This window comes from Bos grunniens, chromosome 17 (assembly GCF_055505025.1).
Source record: "Bos grunniens cultivar Pamir isolate PY7600 chromosome 17, Bosgru_T2T1.0, whole genome shotgun sequence".
Lineage (NCBI taxonomy): Eukaryota > Metazoa > Chordata > Mammalia > Artiodactyla > Bovidae > Bos > Bos grunniens.
This window is the reverse complement of record NC_141181.1, coordinates 8,449,709-8,470,584: the sequence shown is the minus strand read 5'-3', so window position 1 is coordinate 8,470,584 and position 20,876 is coordinate 8,449,709. Positions and strand designations below refer to the sequence as shown.

Here is a 20,876-nt window from a genome sequence, read left to right as displayed (position 1 = left end):
CCAAAGCAAAAGAAAGCACAAGTCTGAAACCTCTCCTTTTCAGAAACTTCACCATTAGCTTTCCATGTCACCCTCCAATCTATCTCACAAATCAGTTAGTTTTTCACAAAAGTCTGTCAACAAATTTGCTACACAGAGAAGCAGAGCAATCTTGAGACTCTCTCAGAGTGACTGAAAAGCATGCTGTACCATAGCGGATTGTTGTACATAGCTTCTAATAAACCAAACTACTGAGACATCACACAGCAGTGTTTATAGAGTGCTTTTACTAGCCACTGTAAACCATAGCCTGGTCTACTGAATGAGCAATATATGCTCAAAAAAAAAAAAAAAAAAAGAATTGTTTTCCCTTGCTTCAGTCAAATTAAATGGGAACTTTGAAAAGATATGTTCATACTGTGAGCTTTCAACAGCCTACACTTCTTTAAACCAGATACTTAAGTCAGGATAAAACCAAAGCAAGCACATTAATTTAAACATTCATGCTATCATATAAAAGGTGTACCTGGGTTGTGGCTTTGACTCTGGCTTTACAGATTGTTGTTCTTTTTTAATAAAGTTTTTCTAGAAGAAAAGAAAGAATTGACACAATTAGGAAAACAACTTCACTGTCAAATAAAATTTTAATTCCATTGATGTTCTATTATATTAATCAAAGGGAGAAAGAACTATTCCATTATATTAAATGTTAAAAGCCTGATTATATTAAAAGCCTGAACAATGATATACATACGTGTGTCTAATGTGCTCATGTTAAGTCGCTTCAGTCATGTCCGACTCTTTGCGACCCTATGGACTATAGCCCACCAGGTCCCTCTGCCTGTAGGATTTCCCCAGCAAGAAAACTGGAATGGGTGGCCAAGCCCTCCTCCAGAGGAAATTCTTGACCCAGGGATCGAAGAGTCTCCTGCATTGCAGGTGGAGTCTTTACCGCTGAACCACTGGGGAAGCCCCAATTATGAGCCTAAAAACGTATATAAATGTGTACTCAGCAGCATATGATCACAGAACCTCTTCCAGCATCTTCTGGCCCCCAGGAATACAACTCTTGATTATTTCAGTGAGCAAATATCCATAAAGATCTACTACAGATATGAATTTATTTACTTAGTTATTTGTCCCCCATGTTATAAAAATATTAAAGTAGCTTCCAAAAACACAGTATGTATTAAAAAGGAAAAAAATATCAAGTTGAAAGGAAAATATGAATAGAAAAATAATGTCAAGTGTTTCTGCTTTTGCTTAATGTGTTACACAGATTTGTCTCTCAAATTTCTAGCTATCAAAATATTGTGGCCTAAACTGTGTTCCCCTAAAATTCATATGCTAAAGCCCTAATCCCCAGATGTGATTCTATTTGGAGATAAGGCCTTTTAGGAGGTAATGAAGATTAAATGAGATCATAAAGGTGAGGCCCTAATCCAATAGGACTGGTGGCCTTATAACAGAAGAGGGGCCACATGTGTGCACAAAGAAAAAGCCATGTGAGGACGCAGCAAGAAGAAATCTGTAAGTCAAGGAGAGAAACCTCAGGAAAAACTCACTGTGTCCCACAACTAAAAGAAAATTAACTTCCACTGTGCGAGCCACTCAGTCCATAGCATTTATTATGGCAGGCCTGGCAAACTAAAACGCAAAGTAACAAAGAAAGCACGGTCGTTCTGATACTCACAATGTCTATAAGAGAAGCACACTTATTTTCTGTAAATTTTTTTCCATTAGACTAACTTTGAAGATTAACTTTTCTTCTAAAATTTCTTCCATGAGTACTTTAAAGGAAGCCTGGGATAATGGCGTGGTCAGCTTCAAGAGCATCTCTTCAATAATGACACTGGAGTGCTTAATATGGATCTTTTATACAATCCTTCAATACCAGTCAGCAGTGGAAAGAACAACTCAGAAAGATAATTTTTCAAGACCTCAGAATAACTGGGCCATTCCCTTTCTGGTCATTAGGTGTGATCCAAAGCTTAAACTGATACCTAGAGGCAATGCATACCCAATTTATAATCTGCTATGACAATTATTGTGCCCAAAATAGCTTTTAAAAAGATGGCCTTGAATGGGAGGAATTTGAGGCAATCTTGTTAATGAGTGAAGATTAATGGATTTTGGATTGTTGGCGTTGTCTTCCCTCTCAGACTCTAGAAGAAGTCAGTACAAGAAAGTGTCTTGGCTATGGATGTGTTTCTGATACCACAAGGAAAATATTTATTTTAGTTTTGCTTTTAAAGTTTCAAGTATATATATTTCACCACTGTTTGGCACCTGGAGTCAAAGAAGTCTCTTCTATAAAATCTCTGGATATATAAAGAATAAATGTAAACATGAAATATGGAAGAAATCTGTATTTGTTTTGCAATAGCACTAAGTTTTAAGACACAGAGTGATTATTTTAAATATATTAAACAAATCATAAACCTCTCCTTTGGAGTCAAGCTTCACTCTATCCTATAGTGAGTATTCTCCTGAATGCAGTCTGACTTGTATGTATAAATTTTTATTTCATGCCATTCATTTTTTAAGGTTGAAGATTAACTTTTCTTCTATAGTTGCGTTAGAATACAATAATAACCTTGAGAAGCACTTTGTATCATCTCTTGACTACTTGTTCCTTTTAGAACTCCCTGATCATGTTTTCTATTTCAAAGCAAAAAACCATCCTCAAAAGTAATATTGTACTTTTAAAAATGTATGCGCACATATAGGTGATAATAAAACATGAAACAGGACCTATAGTTTAAATACCACCCTCAAGATGTTCCATGACACATATTCATGGCTAGAAAAATACTCATGGCTATACAAATTATTTTTTAACCTATATATTCCATACTTTCACACAAAACAAAGTGCTTGGCTTGAAACACACTGTCCTTATAAGATATACTATTTACACTTGCCAGCTTGATTTTTTTCACTGCCTCCTTCTCTGGCCACATGACACACTCTCCATTATGAAGGGTGTCAGATATGAAGGTCATTCAGCAAAGCAGCCTGACAACCATTCTTTTTTTAAACGGTGGTTGTACAAGACACAGACTAAAAGGCAGCCACCCCAACTTCAGGATTTTAACACTTTATTTGTCTGTTCTGGGTCCTAGTTATGGTATGCAGGATCTTTTTCAGTGGCAGGCATATTCCTAGTTGCAGCATGTGGGATCTAGTTCCCTGCTGCTAAGTCACTTCAGTCGTGCCCGACTTTGTGCGACCCCATAGACGCCCACCAGGCTCCCCTGTCCCTGGGATTCTCCAGACCAGGGACCAAATCTTGGCCCCCTGCAGGGGAGTGTGGAGTCTTGGCCACTGGACCATCAGGGAAGTCTCTCAGACAAACAGTCTTGAGGATTCTTCTTACTAAAATGTTCTCTGATTTTTTTCTAGTGACATCTGTTGTTTCTTTTTCTTCCTACTTAACATAATTAGAACCTGAGGGGTTTTGGGTCATCTTTTTGCAAAGTTGCTTCAGTCGTGTCTGACTCTGTGTGACCCCACAGACGGCAGCCCACCAGGGTCCTCCGTCCACAGGATTCTCCAGGCAATAATACTGGAGTGGGTTGCCATTTCCTTCTCCAATCAGCAGTCCTTTATTTAAGGGTTCTTGGTTTTTTACCTAAGTCTTCGTTTTCTCCATACCTATATATTAAAATTGCAAGTCCATTTTGCCTTGGTGTTTCTATTCCATTCTCTCTCAAAATGTGTCTTCTTACCACAGCTGCCACCTGCTTCTCGAGACCTCCTCAAGGTCCTAGTCTCTTATGGCAATGCATTTCAAGGGACACATTCTAAATACTTGGTTGAAGATGTAAGTCACTTATTAAATACTCATGTCAAATTTCCAATGTTTTTAACAACCTGTGTTGATTTACTTCAAACCTTTTTTTCAGACTCCTTTCCCACATATTTTCTCAAACCCCACAATTTAACTGGCACCAACTTGTGATAATTCACATAATATTATTACATCTCAAACTTCCTTTCAGAAGCAGCTGTCTTATCTACCAATTCCCCCTTCTTTCCAAATCTCATCTGGAATTTGTGTTTTCCTTTTGACAATGCTGCTAATTTCTCTCACAGTTTAATGATTAAATTTTTGCACTGATTAACCAGAAATGAAATACGGAAAAAAGCCTTTCATTTTGCACCTTCACGCTAGCCATGTTTCTATATTACTACTATTAGCGTCAAATTCTACAATATGTTTGCAGTATAAATGTAATCTATAATTGGCACATTATGCCTCCAATACTTTACCCTAAATGTAGTTAAAGGGTATTTTCTAAGTAGCAAGAGATTTTCATAGTTTTAAACAGCTTTGTGACCCTACCAGAAGCATATATAAACACACATTTAAGGTAAATGAAATGTTTCTTTAAAAATAGGTAACAGTGAACAGAAATCACTAATAGCATATACATGTAAAATTACAAATTACACATTAAAACATGTGAAGTAAACTGAAAAGCTTTTTCTGCCAAGCTTGAATATAAACATTCCTGTTTCCCCAGCAGAAGTCAGTCATGTCACCAGCACATTCTGTGAAATAGCAGTGAGTTGCATTCCTTACACTGCTACTGCTTATTGATAAATATTTTAAAAAGAAAACTGTCAATAAGTTGCACACATGCAGAACCAAAAGGCAATGGCAACCCACTCCAGTACTCTTGCCTGGAAAATCCCATGGGTGGAGGAGCCTGGTGGGCTGCAGTCCATGGGGTCTCAAAGAGTCGGACATGACTGAGCGACTTCAATTTCACTTTTCACTTTCATGCACTGGAGAAGGAAATGGCAACCCACTCCAGTGTTCTTGCCTGGAGAATCCCAGGGACGGAGGAACCTGGTGGGCTTCCATCTATGGGGTCGCACAGAGTTGGACACAACTGAAGCGACTTAGCAGCAGTAGCAGCAGCAGAACCAGAAGGCACAAAACACATGATTTTGGAATTTTTCACAAGTCATTTTCTTTATATTGTTGTATTTAAGCGTTTCTTTCTCAAAACACACAGAAAGAACAGGAAGGTTTTCAAGCCACAGAATCTCCCCCAGGAAGTTGCAATAGGCCCAGGTAACCCCTAGTTTCTCCAAACCTGCTCATGGAGCCATAGATGCCTCCACTTTGAAGGTGTTCTCAAGTGTGGTGTTCCCTTTACTTTCCTCTTGAGAAGTCAGGGAAATGCCACAGGGAACGCTGGTCACTTGGTCACAGCCACGGCCTCAAAAAGTCATTCAACTTTCAGAGGAGGAAAGCCTGAAGAAGGTGGCCCAACAAAACATAGGTTGGTCCTTTACCAATCACTAGACAAAACATCTTTAATCTCCAAGGGAAATCAAGCCTCTTTGACAGGTAGAACTTTAAGGCTAACATGGTAGCAATACAAAGATGAGTAAGAAAGACAGAGAAGTTTACATCCCAGTGTAAGTCCCTCTCAGGGTTGAAACTTATTTGTAAAAGATATAATAAGGCTGTTATTTTTTGAAGCATGTTCATAGCAACAAATCAGAGGATAATACTATAATACATTCTAAAAATAAAAATCAAAGATATTTTAAATGCATAGTTGAGATGAAGGGAAAGTAATGGAATTCCTTTCTGGTCAAAAACAAGAAGAAATGTTGAATTTACTGTTGTACGAGTTCTGAGACTTGTCTCTGCCTCAGGGATTGTGTGGAAATTTTAGACAACCTAGACCCTGGGTTTTAATGAGCTCTGTGCCTCCTGAGAAATCTGTATGCAGGTCAAGAAGCAACAGTTAGAACCAGACATGGAACAACAGACTGGTTCCATATTGGGAAAGAAGCATATCAAGGATGTATATTGTCACCCTACTTATTTAACTTATACGTGGAGTACATCATGTGACATGCTGGGCTTGATGAAGCACAAGGGGGAATCAAGACTGCCAGGAGAAATATCAATAACCTCAGTTACACAGATGACTCCAACTTTACAGCAGAAAGCAAAGAACTAAAGAGCCTCTTGATAAAGTGAAAGAGGAGAGTGAAAAAGCTGGCTTAAAACTCAACATTCAAAAAGCGAAGATCATGGTATCTGGTCTCATCACTTCATGGCAAATAGATGGGGAAACAATGGGAACAGTGAGAGACTTCATTTTCTTGGGTCTCCAAAATCCCTGCAGATGGTGACTGCAGCCATGAAATTAAAAGATGCTTGCTCCTTGGAAGAATGACAAGCCTAGACAGTATATTAAAAAGTAGATATATCATTTTGCCAACAAAGGTCAATCTAGTCAAAGCTATGGTTTTTCCAGTAGTCATGTATGGATGTGAGAGTTGGACTTTAAAGAAAGCTGAGCACTGAAGAATTGATGCTTTTGAACTGTGGTGTTGGAGAAGACTCTTGAAAGTCCCTTGGACCGCAAGGAGATACAACCAGTCCATCCCAAAGGAAATCAGTCCTGAATATTCATTGGAAGGTCTGATGTTGAAGCTGAAACTCCAATACTTTGGCCACCTGATGCGAAGAACTGCCTCATTGGAAAAGACCCTGATGCTGGGAAAGATTGAAGGCAGGAGGAGAAGGGGCAACAGAGGATGAGATGGTTGGATGGCATCACCGATTCAATAGATAGGAGTTTGAGTAAACTCTGGGAGTTGGTGATAGACAAGGAGGCCTGGCGTGCTGCAGTCCATGGGGTCACAAAGAGCCAGACATGACTGAGTGACTGAACTGAACTGAACTGAACCAATTCAATGGACATGAGTTTGAGCAAGCTCCAGGAGTTGGTGATGGACAGGGAAGCCTGGTGTGCTGCAGTCCTTGGGATCGCATAAGTTGGACATGACTGAGCGACTGAACTGAACTGAACTGTGCCCTCTAGTTGAAAGCACTGGAACCCAGAGCATGAAAAAATGTTAGAGTTGAAAACACCCTGTAAAAGGCTAGGGACTGGAAGTATAATATCCTTAGCATATAACTGGGATTTTCAAATTTCCATGGGGTGAGAAAGAAAGAGAAAGAGAAAGAGATATCATGAGTCTACTTGTCTGGCATGGCCTTGGCTCTGGGTAAAGAGGGGGCAAAATCCCCTCCTAGGAATTTCTAGGCCAACACCTCATTCATAAGGATTTGGTGCCTCACTTCACACTATCTGAAATTCCCTAAACTACCCCCACCCCACAAAAAAAGGCAGCAAATTTAGAGTAAAAGGTCCCAGGTTGGTGGCGGTGGTTGTTCTGTCCATTCGCTAAGTCATGTCCAAATTTTGCGACCCCATGTACTGCAGCAAGCCAGGCTTCAGTAGTTGGTAGTCCTCTAAAAATGTACCCGGTAAAAGCAAATATCAATATAAAGAAGAGTGTAGCTTAAAGTTTCAAAGAATTTTCATAATAAAATACAAAGAAAAATGAGCTCCCAGTCAGAAAATCATCGAATATAAGAACTATTAAAAAGCAGAGACATTACTTTGTCAACAAAGGTCTGTCTAGTAAAGGCTATGGTTTTTCCAGTGGTTATGTATGGATGTAAGAGTTGGACTATAAAGAAAGCTAAGCACTGAAGAATTGATGTTTTTGAACTGTGGTATTGGAGAAGACTCTTGAGAATCCCTTGGGCTGCAAGGAGATCCAACCAGTCTATCCAAAAGGAGATCAGTCCTGGGTGTTCATTGGAAGGACTGATGTTGAAGCTGAAACTCCAATACTTTGGCCACCTGAAGTGAAGAATTGAATCATTTGAAAAGACCCTGATGCTGGGAAAGATTGAGGGCAGGAGGAGAAGGAGACAACAGAAGATAAGATGGTTGGACAGCATCACCAACTCAATGGACATGGGTTTGGGTGGACTCCGGGAGTTGGTGATGGACAGGGAGGCCTGGTGTGCTGCAGTTCATGGGGTTACAAAGAGTCGGACACAACTGAGTGACTGAACTGAACTGAAGCAATCAAGATGTCAGAAAAAACAACAAGCTACACATTCAGAAATTTTAGGACTGCAATACCCTAATTAAGGTAAACAGAATACAAAATAAGAATGAGTTTCCTTTTCTATATATTCAGAAATATATTGCTGCTGCTGCTGCTAAGTCACTTCAGTCGTGTCCAACTCTGTGCGACCCCATAGACGGCAGCCCACCAGGTTCCCCCATCCCTGGGATTCTCCACGCAAGAACACTGGAGTGGGTTGCCATTTCCTTCTCCAATGCATGAAAGTGAAAAGTGAAAGGGAAGTCGCTCAGTCGTGTCTGACTCTTAGCGACCCCGTGAACTGCAGCCCACCAGGCTCCTCTGTCCATGGGATTTTCCAGGCAAGAGTACTGGAGTGGGGTGCCATTGCCTTCTCCGCAGAGATATATTAAAGGACCCCAAATTATCAAAGTTGACCAAGCTAATTTGGAAAATAACAACTAGACACTGTAAAAATGAAACATATGATTGAAATAACAGAGAGCTGAACGAATAGCAAAAGACAAGAATGGATACACAAAAATATTTAAACTAATATAAAAATAGAAATCAGGTAGGAAAAAAAAGACCCAGGATGCAGCACTGAGAGGCAGAGAGATGGCAAATATGAAAAAGAGGGAAAACAAGAAAGACAACTGAATGGAAGGCAATGTATATGTAAGGACAGTTTCATAAAAAGTTTTAATCAGAGTTTATACAGAAAAAAAAGGGAAGAAAAATACCATTTAAAAAGATAGTGACAGATTTTTTTTTCCCATACCACAAAAAGACACTGATTTTAGGAAGCCAAATAAAAACCAAGCAGAATAAACAGAAAACCACACTTACACATCTCATAATAAAACAGCAGAACAACAATTAAGTCCTTAGAAGTAGAGAACAGAGACACATTACTCACAGAAGAAAGACAACTGGATAAACATCTGATTTTTCAACAGTGGCAGTCAGAAAACATGAAAATGATAACCTCAATGTTTAGAGAATGTATTATTGAGGATAAAAGTAAATATAATATGAACAGAAGCTTTCTGCCAACTGACCCTTACCTAAAGTGAGTGAAAGTCACTCAGTTGTGTCCAACTATTTGTGACCCCATGGACTGTAGCCTGCCAGACTCCTCTGTCCATGGCATTCTCCAGGCCAGAATACTAGAGTGGGTAGCCTATCCCTTCTCCAGGGGATCTTCCCAACCCAGGGATCAAACCCAGGTCTCCCGCATTGCAGGCAGATTCTTTATCAGCTGAGCTACCAGGGAAGCCCTTACTAAAGGTACTTCTAAAGGACATAGTTCAAGAAGGAAAACCATCCGATAGGCTTGTGATGCTAGATATAAAAGTGAAAGTGTTAGCTGCTCAGTCGTGTCTGACTCTTTGCGACCCCATGAACTGTAATCCACCAGGCTCTTCTCTCCATGGAAATGTCCAGGCAAGAATACTGGAGTGGATAGCTATTCCTTTTTCCAGTGGATCTTCCCAGGGATCAAACCCAGGTCTCCTGCATTGCAGACAGATTCTTTACTGAGAAGGCAGGTAAAAAATTGGTAAGCATGTACATAAACATAAACAGGTAGGGAAGTATAAAACAATATGACAGTTTCTACATAATTTGTGAAGCTAAATAGAATGAAAGAGAGAACTAAACACTAGTAGTTAGGGCAATCTAAGATTTCTGTATGAGGTGGGAAGAGGATAAGTATATTTTAAGTTAAAAGTATGTATTAAAATTCCTAATTTAACCACTTAAAAAAAGTAAAAACAAGAACATAAATGTCAAATGAGTACAAAGAAAACTAGCACAATGTCAAACTTGTACTAAGGACAAAGGAACAAGAGGGTAAAATGTCAATTTACCAAAAAAAAAAAAAAAAAGGATAAAATGGAAAGACAAATGGAGAACACAAAATAGAAAGGGTGTAAATGCACCTAAATATATTTTTAAAAATATCACTCTATGGTGTTCACAAAGAAGAAATAATAGTGGCCTAGAAATGTGTGAAAAAAAATTTCTCAGCCTGATTTGTCATTAGGGAAATGCAAATTAAAATTGCAAAGAAATATTTCACACCTTCCAAATTGGCAAAGATTAAAATTTTGACATATTAAGTGTTGCCAAGCATATGAAGCAATGGGGATTCTGATAAACTGCTGCTGAAAGTGGAAAACTGTTCACTGTATTGCCTGGTAACACTGAACACACATGCGCCCACTGACCAGTACAGCCAGTCTACTCCAGGCTGCTTGTGGCTGGAGGCGATCAATTATCCAGGTAGTTAATAATCAGTTACTGAGTTCCTACTCCCCAGGCCCTATCCACCTACCTCCCAGGCTAAAGGGATCAATATTCTAGCGTCTACATAACCCATTCTCAATGTAACAGGGTGCAGGCTCATACCGATGCTGGGAATTCTTACCCTAGAGAAACTCTTGCACCTAACACTTGTCAAAGAATGTGGTGGAATTCTTCACAATAGGACATAACCTTTTAAAAAGACAAATATCTCTCAGCAATGGAGAGGATAATTAAATTTCAATGTGATTATTCAATGGGATGGTGTGCATCCATGAAAATGAATGAACCATGAGGGCAGAGGTCAACATTTATGAAGATTGACAGTTCTCAAAAATACATTGTTGGGCAAAAAGAAAGAGAATATATTATAATTTCATACACACAAAGTCAAATACAAGTAAAATTAAGCAAAATACTAATTGGAGTTGTGTCTAGATGTGCTAAAATTATAAAGAAAACAGGGGAACACTTAACATAAAATTAAGAAGATTGGTTTCTTCAAGTTATGAAGGGAGTGAAAAGACACAAAGAGTTCTGTTTCCTAAGTTTTATAAGTATTTGTTTCAGTTTTATTCTTTAAGATATATATATATAGAGCTACATATAGATATGTATATGAATAATACACTGTTTTGCACTATTGACACATAAAACAATAGAAATCTTTAAAACCATGTGATAGAAAAGTTCCCGAAGTTTAAGGTGAATGTCAGTCCCCCAAGAAAGAAAAGAATGAAAAGACTTTGGAAATCTATACGTTTTCCAAGTTTATCAAAACCCCCTAGGAGCATAAGTGGCTCCAGATCTACCCTGTATGTTCTTGGAAATTTCAAAATTCAAGAATGCCAAGCAATGGAACAGCTGCTGCCAAGAATGAGCTATCTGATTCTGAAGTTTTAACTGTATGAACCTATAAATACTATGACTTCCCTAGTGGCTCAGTTGGTAAAGAACCTACCTGCGATGTGGGAGACCAGGGTTCAATCCCTGGGTTGAGAAGATCCCATGGAGAAGAAAATGAAGGCACCCCACTTGAGTATTCTTGCCTGGGAAATCCCAGGGACAGAAGGGCTGGGCAAGCTACATACAATCCATAGGGTCACAAAAGAGCTGGACACAATTTAGTGACTAAACAACAAAAAATCGAATGCATGTTAAAAGCTGCCCAGCCACTAACTAAAGTTTGGCTAACTACCCTTGTTTGAAGCACTTTTATGGGGAATTACATAAAAGTATGCTTCTCAAACTTTATGTGTTTATAAATCACGAATATCTAATTCTTCGAAAGTAAGGATACACTTGGATATATTGGCTTATTGAAATTGTACAGATTACTTTATTGGGGTGAAAGGTCTATTACCTGGCATACTTTCCCAGGCCAATTTTGATATTCACTATTTTTATTTCATTATTTGAAAATGTGTTTCTCAGATCTTTGATTGGTTATAATCTTACTCATCAACATTCACAAGAAAATGCATTCCTATCCTGCCATGACTCTAAATTAAGCAGAATGCATTCCTGTCCTGCTACAATTCTAAATTAAGCAGAGAATAGTTGTTATACAGTTGGCTAAGTCATGTCTGACTCTGTCTGCGACCCCATGGACTATATCAAGCCAGTCTTGCCTCTCCTTCATTATCTCCCAGGGTTTGCTCAAACTCATGTCCATTGAGTCGGTGATGCCATCCAACGAACTCATCCTCTGCCTCCCTCTTCTCCTCCTGCCTTCAATCTTTCCCAGCATCAGGGTCTTTTCCAATGAGTGGGCTCTTTGCATCAGGTGATCAAAGTATTGGAGCTTCAGCTTCAGCATCAGTCCTTCCAATGGCTATTCAGGGTTGATTTCCTTTATAATTGACTGGTTTGATCTCCTTTCTGTCCAAGGGACTCTCAAGAGTCTTCTCCAGCACCATAATTCAAAACCATTAGTTCTCCAGTGCTCAGCCTTCTTTATGGTTCAAGGCTCACATTCTTGTACATAACTATGGAAAAACCATAGCTATGACTAGATGGATCTTTGTCGGCAAAGGGATGTCTCGGCTTTTTAATATGTTGTCTAGGGTTGTCATAGATTTTCTCCCAAGGAGCAGGTGTCTTTTAATTTCATAGCTGCAGTTACTGTCCACAATGATTTTGGAGCCCAAGTAGATAAAATCTGTCACTGCTTCCACATTTCCCCCTTCTATTTGCCATGAAGTGATGGGACTACATGCCATGATCCTAGTTTTTTGAATGTTGACCTTTTTTGCTGCTTTTGTTGAGTTTTAAGTCAGCTTTTTCACTCTCCTCTTTCACACCCAATCAAGAGGCTTACACACACACACACACACTATATATAAAAGAGATAAACAACAAAGACCTACTATATAGCACAGGGAACCAGGGAACTGTGTTTGATATTCTGTGATAACCTATAATGGAAAAGAATGAAAAAGAGTGTGTGTGTGTGTGTGTGTGTATATATACACACACATATACAATTGAAGAATAAAACAATATACTTGTACCAAGGAGTAAGCACTACTTCATTATATAGTGATCAATCGTAGTGTATTATACAGCAGTATTTTTATGTATAACTTAAAAAGAAGAGGTGGCAAGAAAACTGACCTTTTCCAGTCCTGTGGCCATTGCTGTGTTTTCCAAAGTTTTTGGCATATTGAGTGCAGTACTTTAACAGCATCATCTTATTAGGATTTGCAATAGCTCAGTTGGAATTTCATCACCTCTACTAGCTTTATTTGTAGTAATGTTTCCTAAGGCCCACTTGACTTCACACTTTAGGATGTCTGGCTCTAGGTCAGTGATCACACCATCGTGATTATCTGGGTTGTGAAGCTCTTTTTTGTACAGTTCTTCTGTGCATTCTTGCCACCTCTTCTTAATATCGTCTGCTTCTGTTAGGTCCATACAATTTCTGTCCTTTATCGATCCCATCTTTGCATGAAATGTTCCTGTAGCATCTCCAATTTTCTTGAAGAGATCTCTAGTCTTTCCCATTCTATTGTTTTCCTCTATTTCTTTGCACTGTTCACTTAAGAACACATTCTTATCTCTCCTTGCTATTCTCTAGAACCCTACATTCAGTTGGGTATATCCTTCCCTTTCTCCTTTGCCTGTCACTTCTCTTCTTTCTCAGCTAGTTGAAAGGCTTTCTCAGACAACTGCTTTGCCTTCTTGCAATCTTTTTCTTTTGGATGGTTTTCATCACCACCTCCTGTACGATGTGACAAACCTCCGTCCATAGTTCTTCAGGCACTCTGTCTACCAGATCCAGTCCCTTGAATCTATTCATCACCTCCACTGTATAATCATAAGGGATTTGATTTAGGTCATATCTGAATGGTCTAGGAGTTTTCCCCAGTTTCTTCAATGTAATCTTGAATTTTGCAATAAGGAGCTGATGAGCTGAGCCACAGTCAGGTGCCAACTGTATAGAGCTTCTCCATCTTTGGCTGCAAAGAATATAATCAATCTGATTTCAGTGTTGACCATCTGGTGATGTCCATGTGTAGAGTCTTCTCTTGTGTTGTTGGAAGAGGGTGTTTGCGATGACCAACGTGTTCTCTTGCCTTTCTCTTGCTTTCATTTTCATTTCCAAGGCCAAACTTACCTGTTACTCTGGGTATCTCTTGACTTCCTACTTTTGCATTTCAGTCCCCTATGATGAAAAGGACATCTTTTGGGGGGTGTTAGTTCTAGAAGATCTTGTAGGTCTTCATATCTGTACTTCAGGTATTTGTCAGGAAAAAATTACATTGAATAGACTGTCACTATTTATCAAAAGCCCACTTAAAAGGCAAAATATTATGGGGAATTGCCTAAACAGTATTTCTCAAACATTTATATACTTATAAATCACTATTGATCTTATTAATACAATAGATTTTGATTCAGTAGATTTGGGGTGGGTCCTAAAAGCCTACACGTTTAATCAGTTCCCAGGTGATAATGATTCTGTTGACCCACAGAGTAGCAAAGGACTAGAGGATATTGCCCCACTCCACAAAACATCCTAAAATCTAACTCTGATTTAAACCAAACCTGCAGAAAATTATCTAATTTTAGTTGATTATTGTTTTTTTTTTCTTTGCATACTTTTGTTTTTGAGGAAGCAACAGCAGTGGAAATCTATGTGAAAACTGAAAACCAACACCTCTTTGGAAGACAAATTATCAATATATAATAAAAACAAATAAGAAACATAACAACAACTTCACTAAAAGGAATTTATTCTAAGGACATTAAGAATATGCACAAAGATTTAAGTACAAATATAGTGCACTGCATCCCATTAAAGCAGTCAATTGCCAAAATAACCAAAAATGAGCTATGTACATTCAATGGAATAGAGCTGTCATTGATTTAATGTTACAGAATATACGCTAATCAATAAGATGTTCAGAATATATTTTCAAATGAAAAAATAAGATTATAAAGCATTGTTGTTGTAATAAGTGTGGTTGATTTTTTCATTTTTTGGCTCATTGGGGTTTCCTTCAAAATATAGGTATTGCAAGCATATTTGTAATTGCAATTTAGTATAGTATCTCATTAAGCTAAAAGTGTATAATTGAGGAGAAAACTTTGTACCTAATCCATCTATTGTTTAATGAATACACTTGACTTTTTAGACTTTTTTCTGACCATTTAAAGAAGCAAATCTAAATCAATGCAATATTAACAGCCACAGCAAGATCCAAAGCCTGTGGCCATAACCCTGGATACCAGCACTTTCTACTTCCCCTGGCACTTTCTGTGTCTACTTATTATTACTACTGAAGTTTTCATTCATATTCAACATCCATGTCTGATGCATTTTGTTTGATGAAAACAAGCTAATTAGTGCTGAACCTTTCCTAGTTCATAAATTTATTCCTAAGAACATTAAAATGAAGTCAAGTAAGACATGTTCAGTAACAGATGTTTGCCTTTTTTGGCTGCCTTTTTACAGTTTATTCTCTTTCATTACTTTTTAAGAAATTTAGTTAATGTTCCCTTTCCTAGAGAACAAGCATACCTAGCTTCCCAGGAGGTGGGGGTGGAGGGATTCCCCAGGGCAGGCACAGTCTGTTCACTCCCTTAACCTAATAGTTGTTCCAATGTTCTCTGCAGCCAGCTTTTCATTTTTTTCATCCAGATTTTGGTAACAATCACACTCCAGCTTATTTCATAAAGGATGAATATGTGGACTGGGAGATTATTATAAAACTAGAACTGTGGTGAGCACTATTATTAATGCCCAGGGTCCTAGAGTCTCTCAAATACCTTTCCCACAAGAGGATATCAGAGAATAAAAGGTCAACATGATCGACAGAATTTGATTGAATCCTTTGGCTTCTATGGTAAAGAAAGATTGTGAAGTGAATTCTGAAACTAAAAAACTAATGGTCTCCTACAATCAAAGAAATGAGAAGTGTAGATCAAGATTCTTCTCTAAAAAAATGTATCAGTCCAAAAATACAAATTTAAATGGTTTATATTTACCTACCTTCCATTTTTGAATATTTTTTAGCGTGAGTGGTATTGTGATGTAGTTTAAATTGTGGTACATTGGTAAACCTAAGTAACATTATAATCCAAAGCATGCATTCATCAACAGTGCTTTCTTTTAAAACTTTGTTAGAATAGTTTTAAATATATATGCAAACCAATTTATTGTGACTGTACATCTTAAACTATTGCCAAAGGAATTCTACATAAAGTACCTCCTTTATTTTTTCCCAAAAGTACTTTAAGGCAACAGTAGAAATTTTTATCTAGAAAGAAAGATTCAAAAAAATAAATTTTTATGAACATACTTAAGACCATATAAAATATATGATATAAAAATATCAGGTTCAGATAATCCTGCTGCACTGAAATGTAGAGTTTTACCTGCAAGTACATACATTAAAATAATAAGTATATATATACATATATATGTATATCAAAATAAATATCTGCATCATTCTCACAAAGATTCAAAATTTTATATTTCATAAGAAAATAAATATACATTTCAAAATTAAAATGTGAAATTTGTATTAAATATCACTACTCCTTGTAACAGGACCATAACAAATAAATTTAAAAATTAGAAAAAAGAAACTGTTGGAATGTTGTTCAACATGTCAAATCATAGTCATGTAGTTAACTCAAAGCTTAAAGCAGTCGCAAGCCTACTACAGGATTTTTAACATATCATTTCAATAGTATCCAAAATGATCTTTTTAAATATAAGAAATTATTTTAATAAATAGAAATTTTAAACTTAATAGTCACAATGATTTATGTTAATCCTTTGAAATATCAGAAAATCAAATCAGATGACCTTTTTATCAAATATAGCCTACAAGATGAGAATATCATGAACATGAAAATAATTAAAATGTCTCTCAAATGTGTGGCAGAGGGAAGGAAAACAGCAGACAGAAGAGATTATGATGGAAGAGGAAAAAAGGAGGAAAGATGTTTTACATATTAAAAGTTAATTGACTACTTTTTATTATGTAGTAACATCTTTTTTTTTTTTTTTTTTTTTTAGGGGCACGTGCGGCTAGAGGCCCCGTGCGCGCATGCACGCGAGACTGCGCGCGTGCTTGAGCGCGCACCCGGCAGAGCGCCCACTTAAGGAATCCTATGTAGTAACATCTTTCAAGTGAATGCCCATAGTCTTTTGACAGCACAATTTGGTAAAGAATCACATAAAAATATCTAAATTTCAAAGAAGAATATCCCCTTAGATTCTTACAGTTTTCTTTCACCAAAATTGTGCAAGAAAATGCTCCAGAGAAAACTGATAAGAAATTTCATTAAAATCTAGTCAACCCATTCACAGTCAAAATTAATATAAAGAATAATGCTATATATTTGACATGTTTTCATTTCTAAAAATATTTCTTATAAAACTTATTTTAGTTGTGTTTATGTGATGATTCTACACATATGTGTAAAATATGACAGTGACTCCTGGTTTCTCTCACATAAGACTGTTCTCTTTGGGAGGTGCTGTGCTTAGCTGCTTCAGTGTACGACTCTTTATGCCCCCATGGACTGTAGTCCACCAGGCTCCTCTGTCCATGGAATTTTCCAGGCAGGAATACTGGAGTGGGTTGCCATGCCCTCTTCCAGGGGACCTTCATGGCCCAGGGATGGAACCTGCATCTCCTGCATTGTAGGTGGATTCACCACCGAGCCACAAGGGGAAATCCAAAGTGATGAATCTAGACGTATGTTTGAAAATATGACCAGTGACTCCTGGTTTCTCTCTTTGTACTTGTTCTCTTTGGGAGGAGGGAGATCCAAATGCCCAGAGGACTCACAGTATGTTCTTTGAAACACAAATCAACAGTGTGGAATGCAACCAGTTATTAAACCATTCTATTTGCTTGTATTCCCTTACTCCCTAGTGTCATGGTTAGGCAAATTCTTTTCACATAAAGACAGTATGGTACTGGCACAAAGACAGAAATATAGATCATTGGAACAAAATAGAAAGCCCAGAGATAAATCCACACACCTATGGACACCTTATCTTTGACAAAGGAGGCAAGAACATACACTGGAGAAAAGACAATCTCTTTAACAAGTGGTGCTGGGAAAACTGGTCAACCACTTGTAAAAGAATGAAAATAGAACACTTTCTAACACCTACACAAAAATAAACTCAAAATGGATCAAAGATCTAAATGTAAGACCAGAAACTATAAAACTCCTAGAGGAAAACATAGGCAAAACACTCTCCAACATAAATCACAGCAGGATCCTATATAACCCACCTCCCAGAGTAATGGAAACAAAAGCAAAAATAAACAAATGGGACCTAATTAACCTTAAAAGCTTTTGCATAATGAAGGAAACTATAAGCAAAATGAAAAGACAGCCTTCAGAATGGGAGAAAATAATAGCAAACGAAGCAAATGACAAAGAATTAATCTCAAAAATATACGAGCAACTCCTGCAGCTCAATTTCGGAAAAATAAATGACCCAGTCAAAAAATGGGCCAAAGAACAGACAGTTCTCCAAAGAAGACATACAGATGGTTAACAAACACATGAAAAGATGCTCAACATCTCTCATTATCAGAGAAATGCAAATCAAAACCACAATGAGGTACCATCTCACACCAGTCAGAATGGATGCTATCCAAAAATCTACGAACAATAAATGCTGGAGAGGGTGTGGAGAAAAGGGAACCCTCTTACACTGTTGGTGGGAATGCAAACTAGTACAGCCACTATGGAGAACAGTATGGAGATTCCTTAAAAAACTGGAAATAGAACTGCCGTATTACCCAGCAATCCCACTGCTGGGCATACACACTGAGGAAACCAGAATTGAAAGAGACACATGTACCCCACTGTTCATCACAGCACTGTTTATAATAGCCAGGACATGGAAGCAACCTAGATGTCCATCAGCAGATGAATGGATAAGAAAGCTGTGGTACATATACACAATGGAGTATTACTCAGCCTTTAAAAAGAGTACATTTGAATCAGTTCTAATGAGGTGGATGAAACTGGAGCCTATTATACAGAGTGAAGTAAGGCAGAAAGAAAAACACCAATACAGTATACTAACACATATATTTGGAATTTAGAAAGAAGGTAACGATAACGCTGTATGCGAGACAGCAAAAGAGACACAGATGTATAGAACAGTCTTTTGGACTCCATGGGAGAAGGTGAGGGTAGGATGATTTGAGAGAAGAGCACTGGAACATGTATATTACCATATGTGAAACAGATCACCAGTCCAGGTTCGATGCATGAGACAGGGTGCTCGGGGCTGGTGCACTGGGATGACCCTGAGAGATGGGATGGGGAGGGAGATGGGAGGGGGGCTTCAGGACAAGGAACACATATAAACCCATAGTGGATTCATGTCAATGTATGGCAAAAACGACTACAATATTGTAAAGTAATTAGCCTCCAACTTAAATAAATAAATTTTAAAAATAAATAAATGTTTAAAAAAAATAAATAAAGGGCTCAAATGATGTCCTCTGGAAGGCACTAAGGAAGGCACTTCAGAGTGATGGGACTTTTCTTAAATTCATTTTCTTGCCACCTTCTCACTTGAATGTTATGCTTTTACCACACTCAATTTCTTTTACTTCCTGAAACGCACCCTGCTCTTCCATCCAGACAACCACAACTGTTCTTTCCCCTCTGCTCCTCCATCCCTGAAATTTGTCACCACCACAATAGGTACACAAGCCCACACGCCCAGGCATTTATTTGCTTATCTCATCCTCATTCTAGAGTGTCATCAAATGGTGGAGTTCCCATCAGAGAACATTCTGATCCCAGAGCCACAGTAACATGATTGTAAATTAGCCACTCAATGAGGAGAGTTCTGCCTTGTCACTTGTAAGAGACATGGATGGACCTAAAGACTGTCATAAAGAGTGAAGTAAGTCAGAAAGAGAAAAGCAAATATTGTATATTAACACATATATGTGAAATCTAGAAAATGGTACAGATGAACCTATTGTCAGGGCAGGAATAGAGAGACACAAAGAGAACAGACCTATCGACACAGTGTGGGGCAGGGCAGTGGGATGACCTGGGAGACTGACTCTGCTGCTGCTACTGCTGCTAAGTCGCTTCAGTCGTGTCCGACTCTGTGCGACCCCATAGACGGCAGCCCACTAAGCTCCCCCGTCCCTGGAATTCTCCAGGCAAGAACACTGGAGTGGGTTGCCATTTCCTTCTCCAATGCATGAAAGTGAAACGTGAAAGTGAAGTCGCTCAGTCGTGTCCGACTCTTAGTGACCCCGTGGACTGCAGCCCACCAGGCTCCTCGTCCATGGGATTTTCCAGGCAAGAGTACTGGAGTGGGGTGCCATTGCCTTCTCTGATATATACTCTAGCATGTGTGAAATAGATAGCTAGTGGGAAGCTGCTGTACAGCACAGGGAGCTCAGCTCCATGGTCTGTGGTGACCCAGGGGGATGGGATGTGGGGGTGGGGGGTGGTGAGAAGGAGGCTCGAGAGGGAGGGGATATATGCATACATAGAGCTGATTCACTTCACTGTACAGATGAAACTAACACAGCATTGTAAAGCAACTATACTCCAGTAAAAAAATTTTAAGTTCTTCACTCTCCTATGTTTCTAAATATTAACTAGAAATTAACTTCTTACACAAATTTTTGTCAATATTTGTTTTTATTCTAGATTTTTTAAGAGCACTATTGATATTAATTTTTCATCTCAGAATTTTGATAAATACCAGGGTTGTTTTAAACACTGACCTTCCTTCAGAATGTGGGTTTCCAGATTGATTCCTACATATTCATAAAGTTAGCAAACCTTGTAAAGAAGAGTTGTGAAATGAAATTGTAGAAACAAAGTTGGAGATGGTGGTCTCTCCTAATATTATTGCAATGTAATACTACATTTTTATGTTATGCAAGGGATGTTATTGACAGGTGTTCACTTATTTGGATAAATATTATCTTTCAAGATAATTAAGAGTATAAATATCTCAGGACTGCAGACAGCATCTTAAACTTAGTGCAAAGAAGTTTGTGAGCCTATATGCCATTGTTTAAAATAACTGGAAATTCTAATACAATTCTAATACAATAAGTCTGCAGTTGCAGAAATGAAATATTAAAGCTAAAGACATGTAACATTTTTGTATTATCATCTAATTAGAACTAAAAACA

General features: G+C 38.1%; 1 protein-coding gene across 1 annotated transcript in view; it reads right to left on the bottom strand.

The window, feature by feature from the left end:
- Positions 1–234: 234 nt before the first annotated feature.
- Positions 235–20,876, bottom strand: part of LOC147354992 (IQ domain-containing protein M-like) — an 85,072-nt gene continuing 64,430 nt past the window's right edge. The window contains exon 4 of the mRNA XM_086345904.1: positions 235–564. Within this exon, the coding sequence (XP_086202030.1) occupies positions 481–564 (84 nt within the window). The 3' untranslated portion in view covers positions 235–480. The remainder of the gene's footprint in view (positions 565–20,876) is intronic.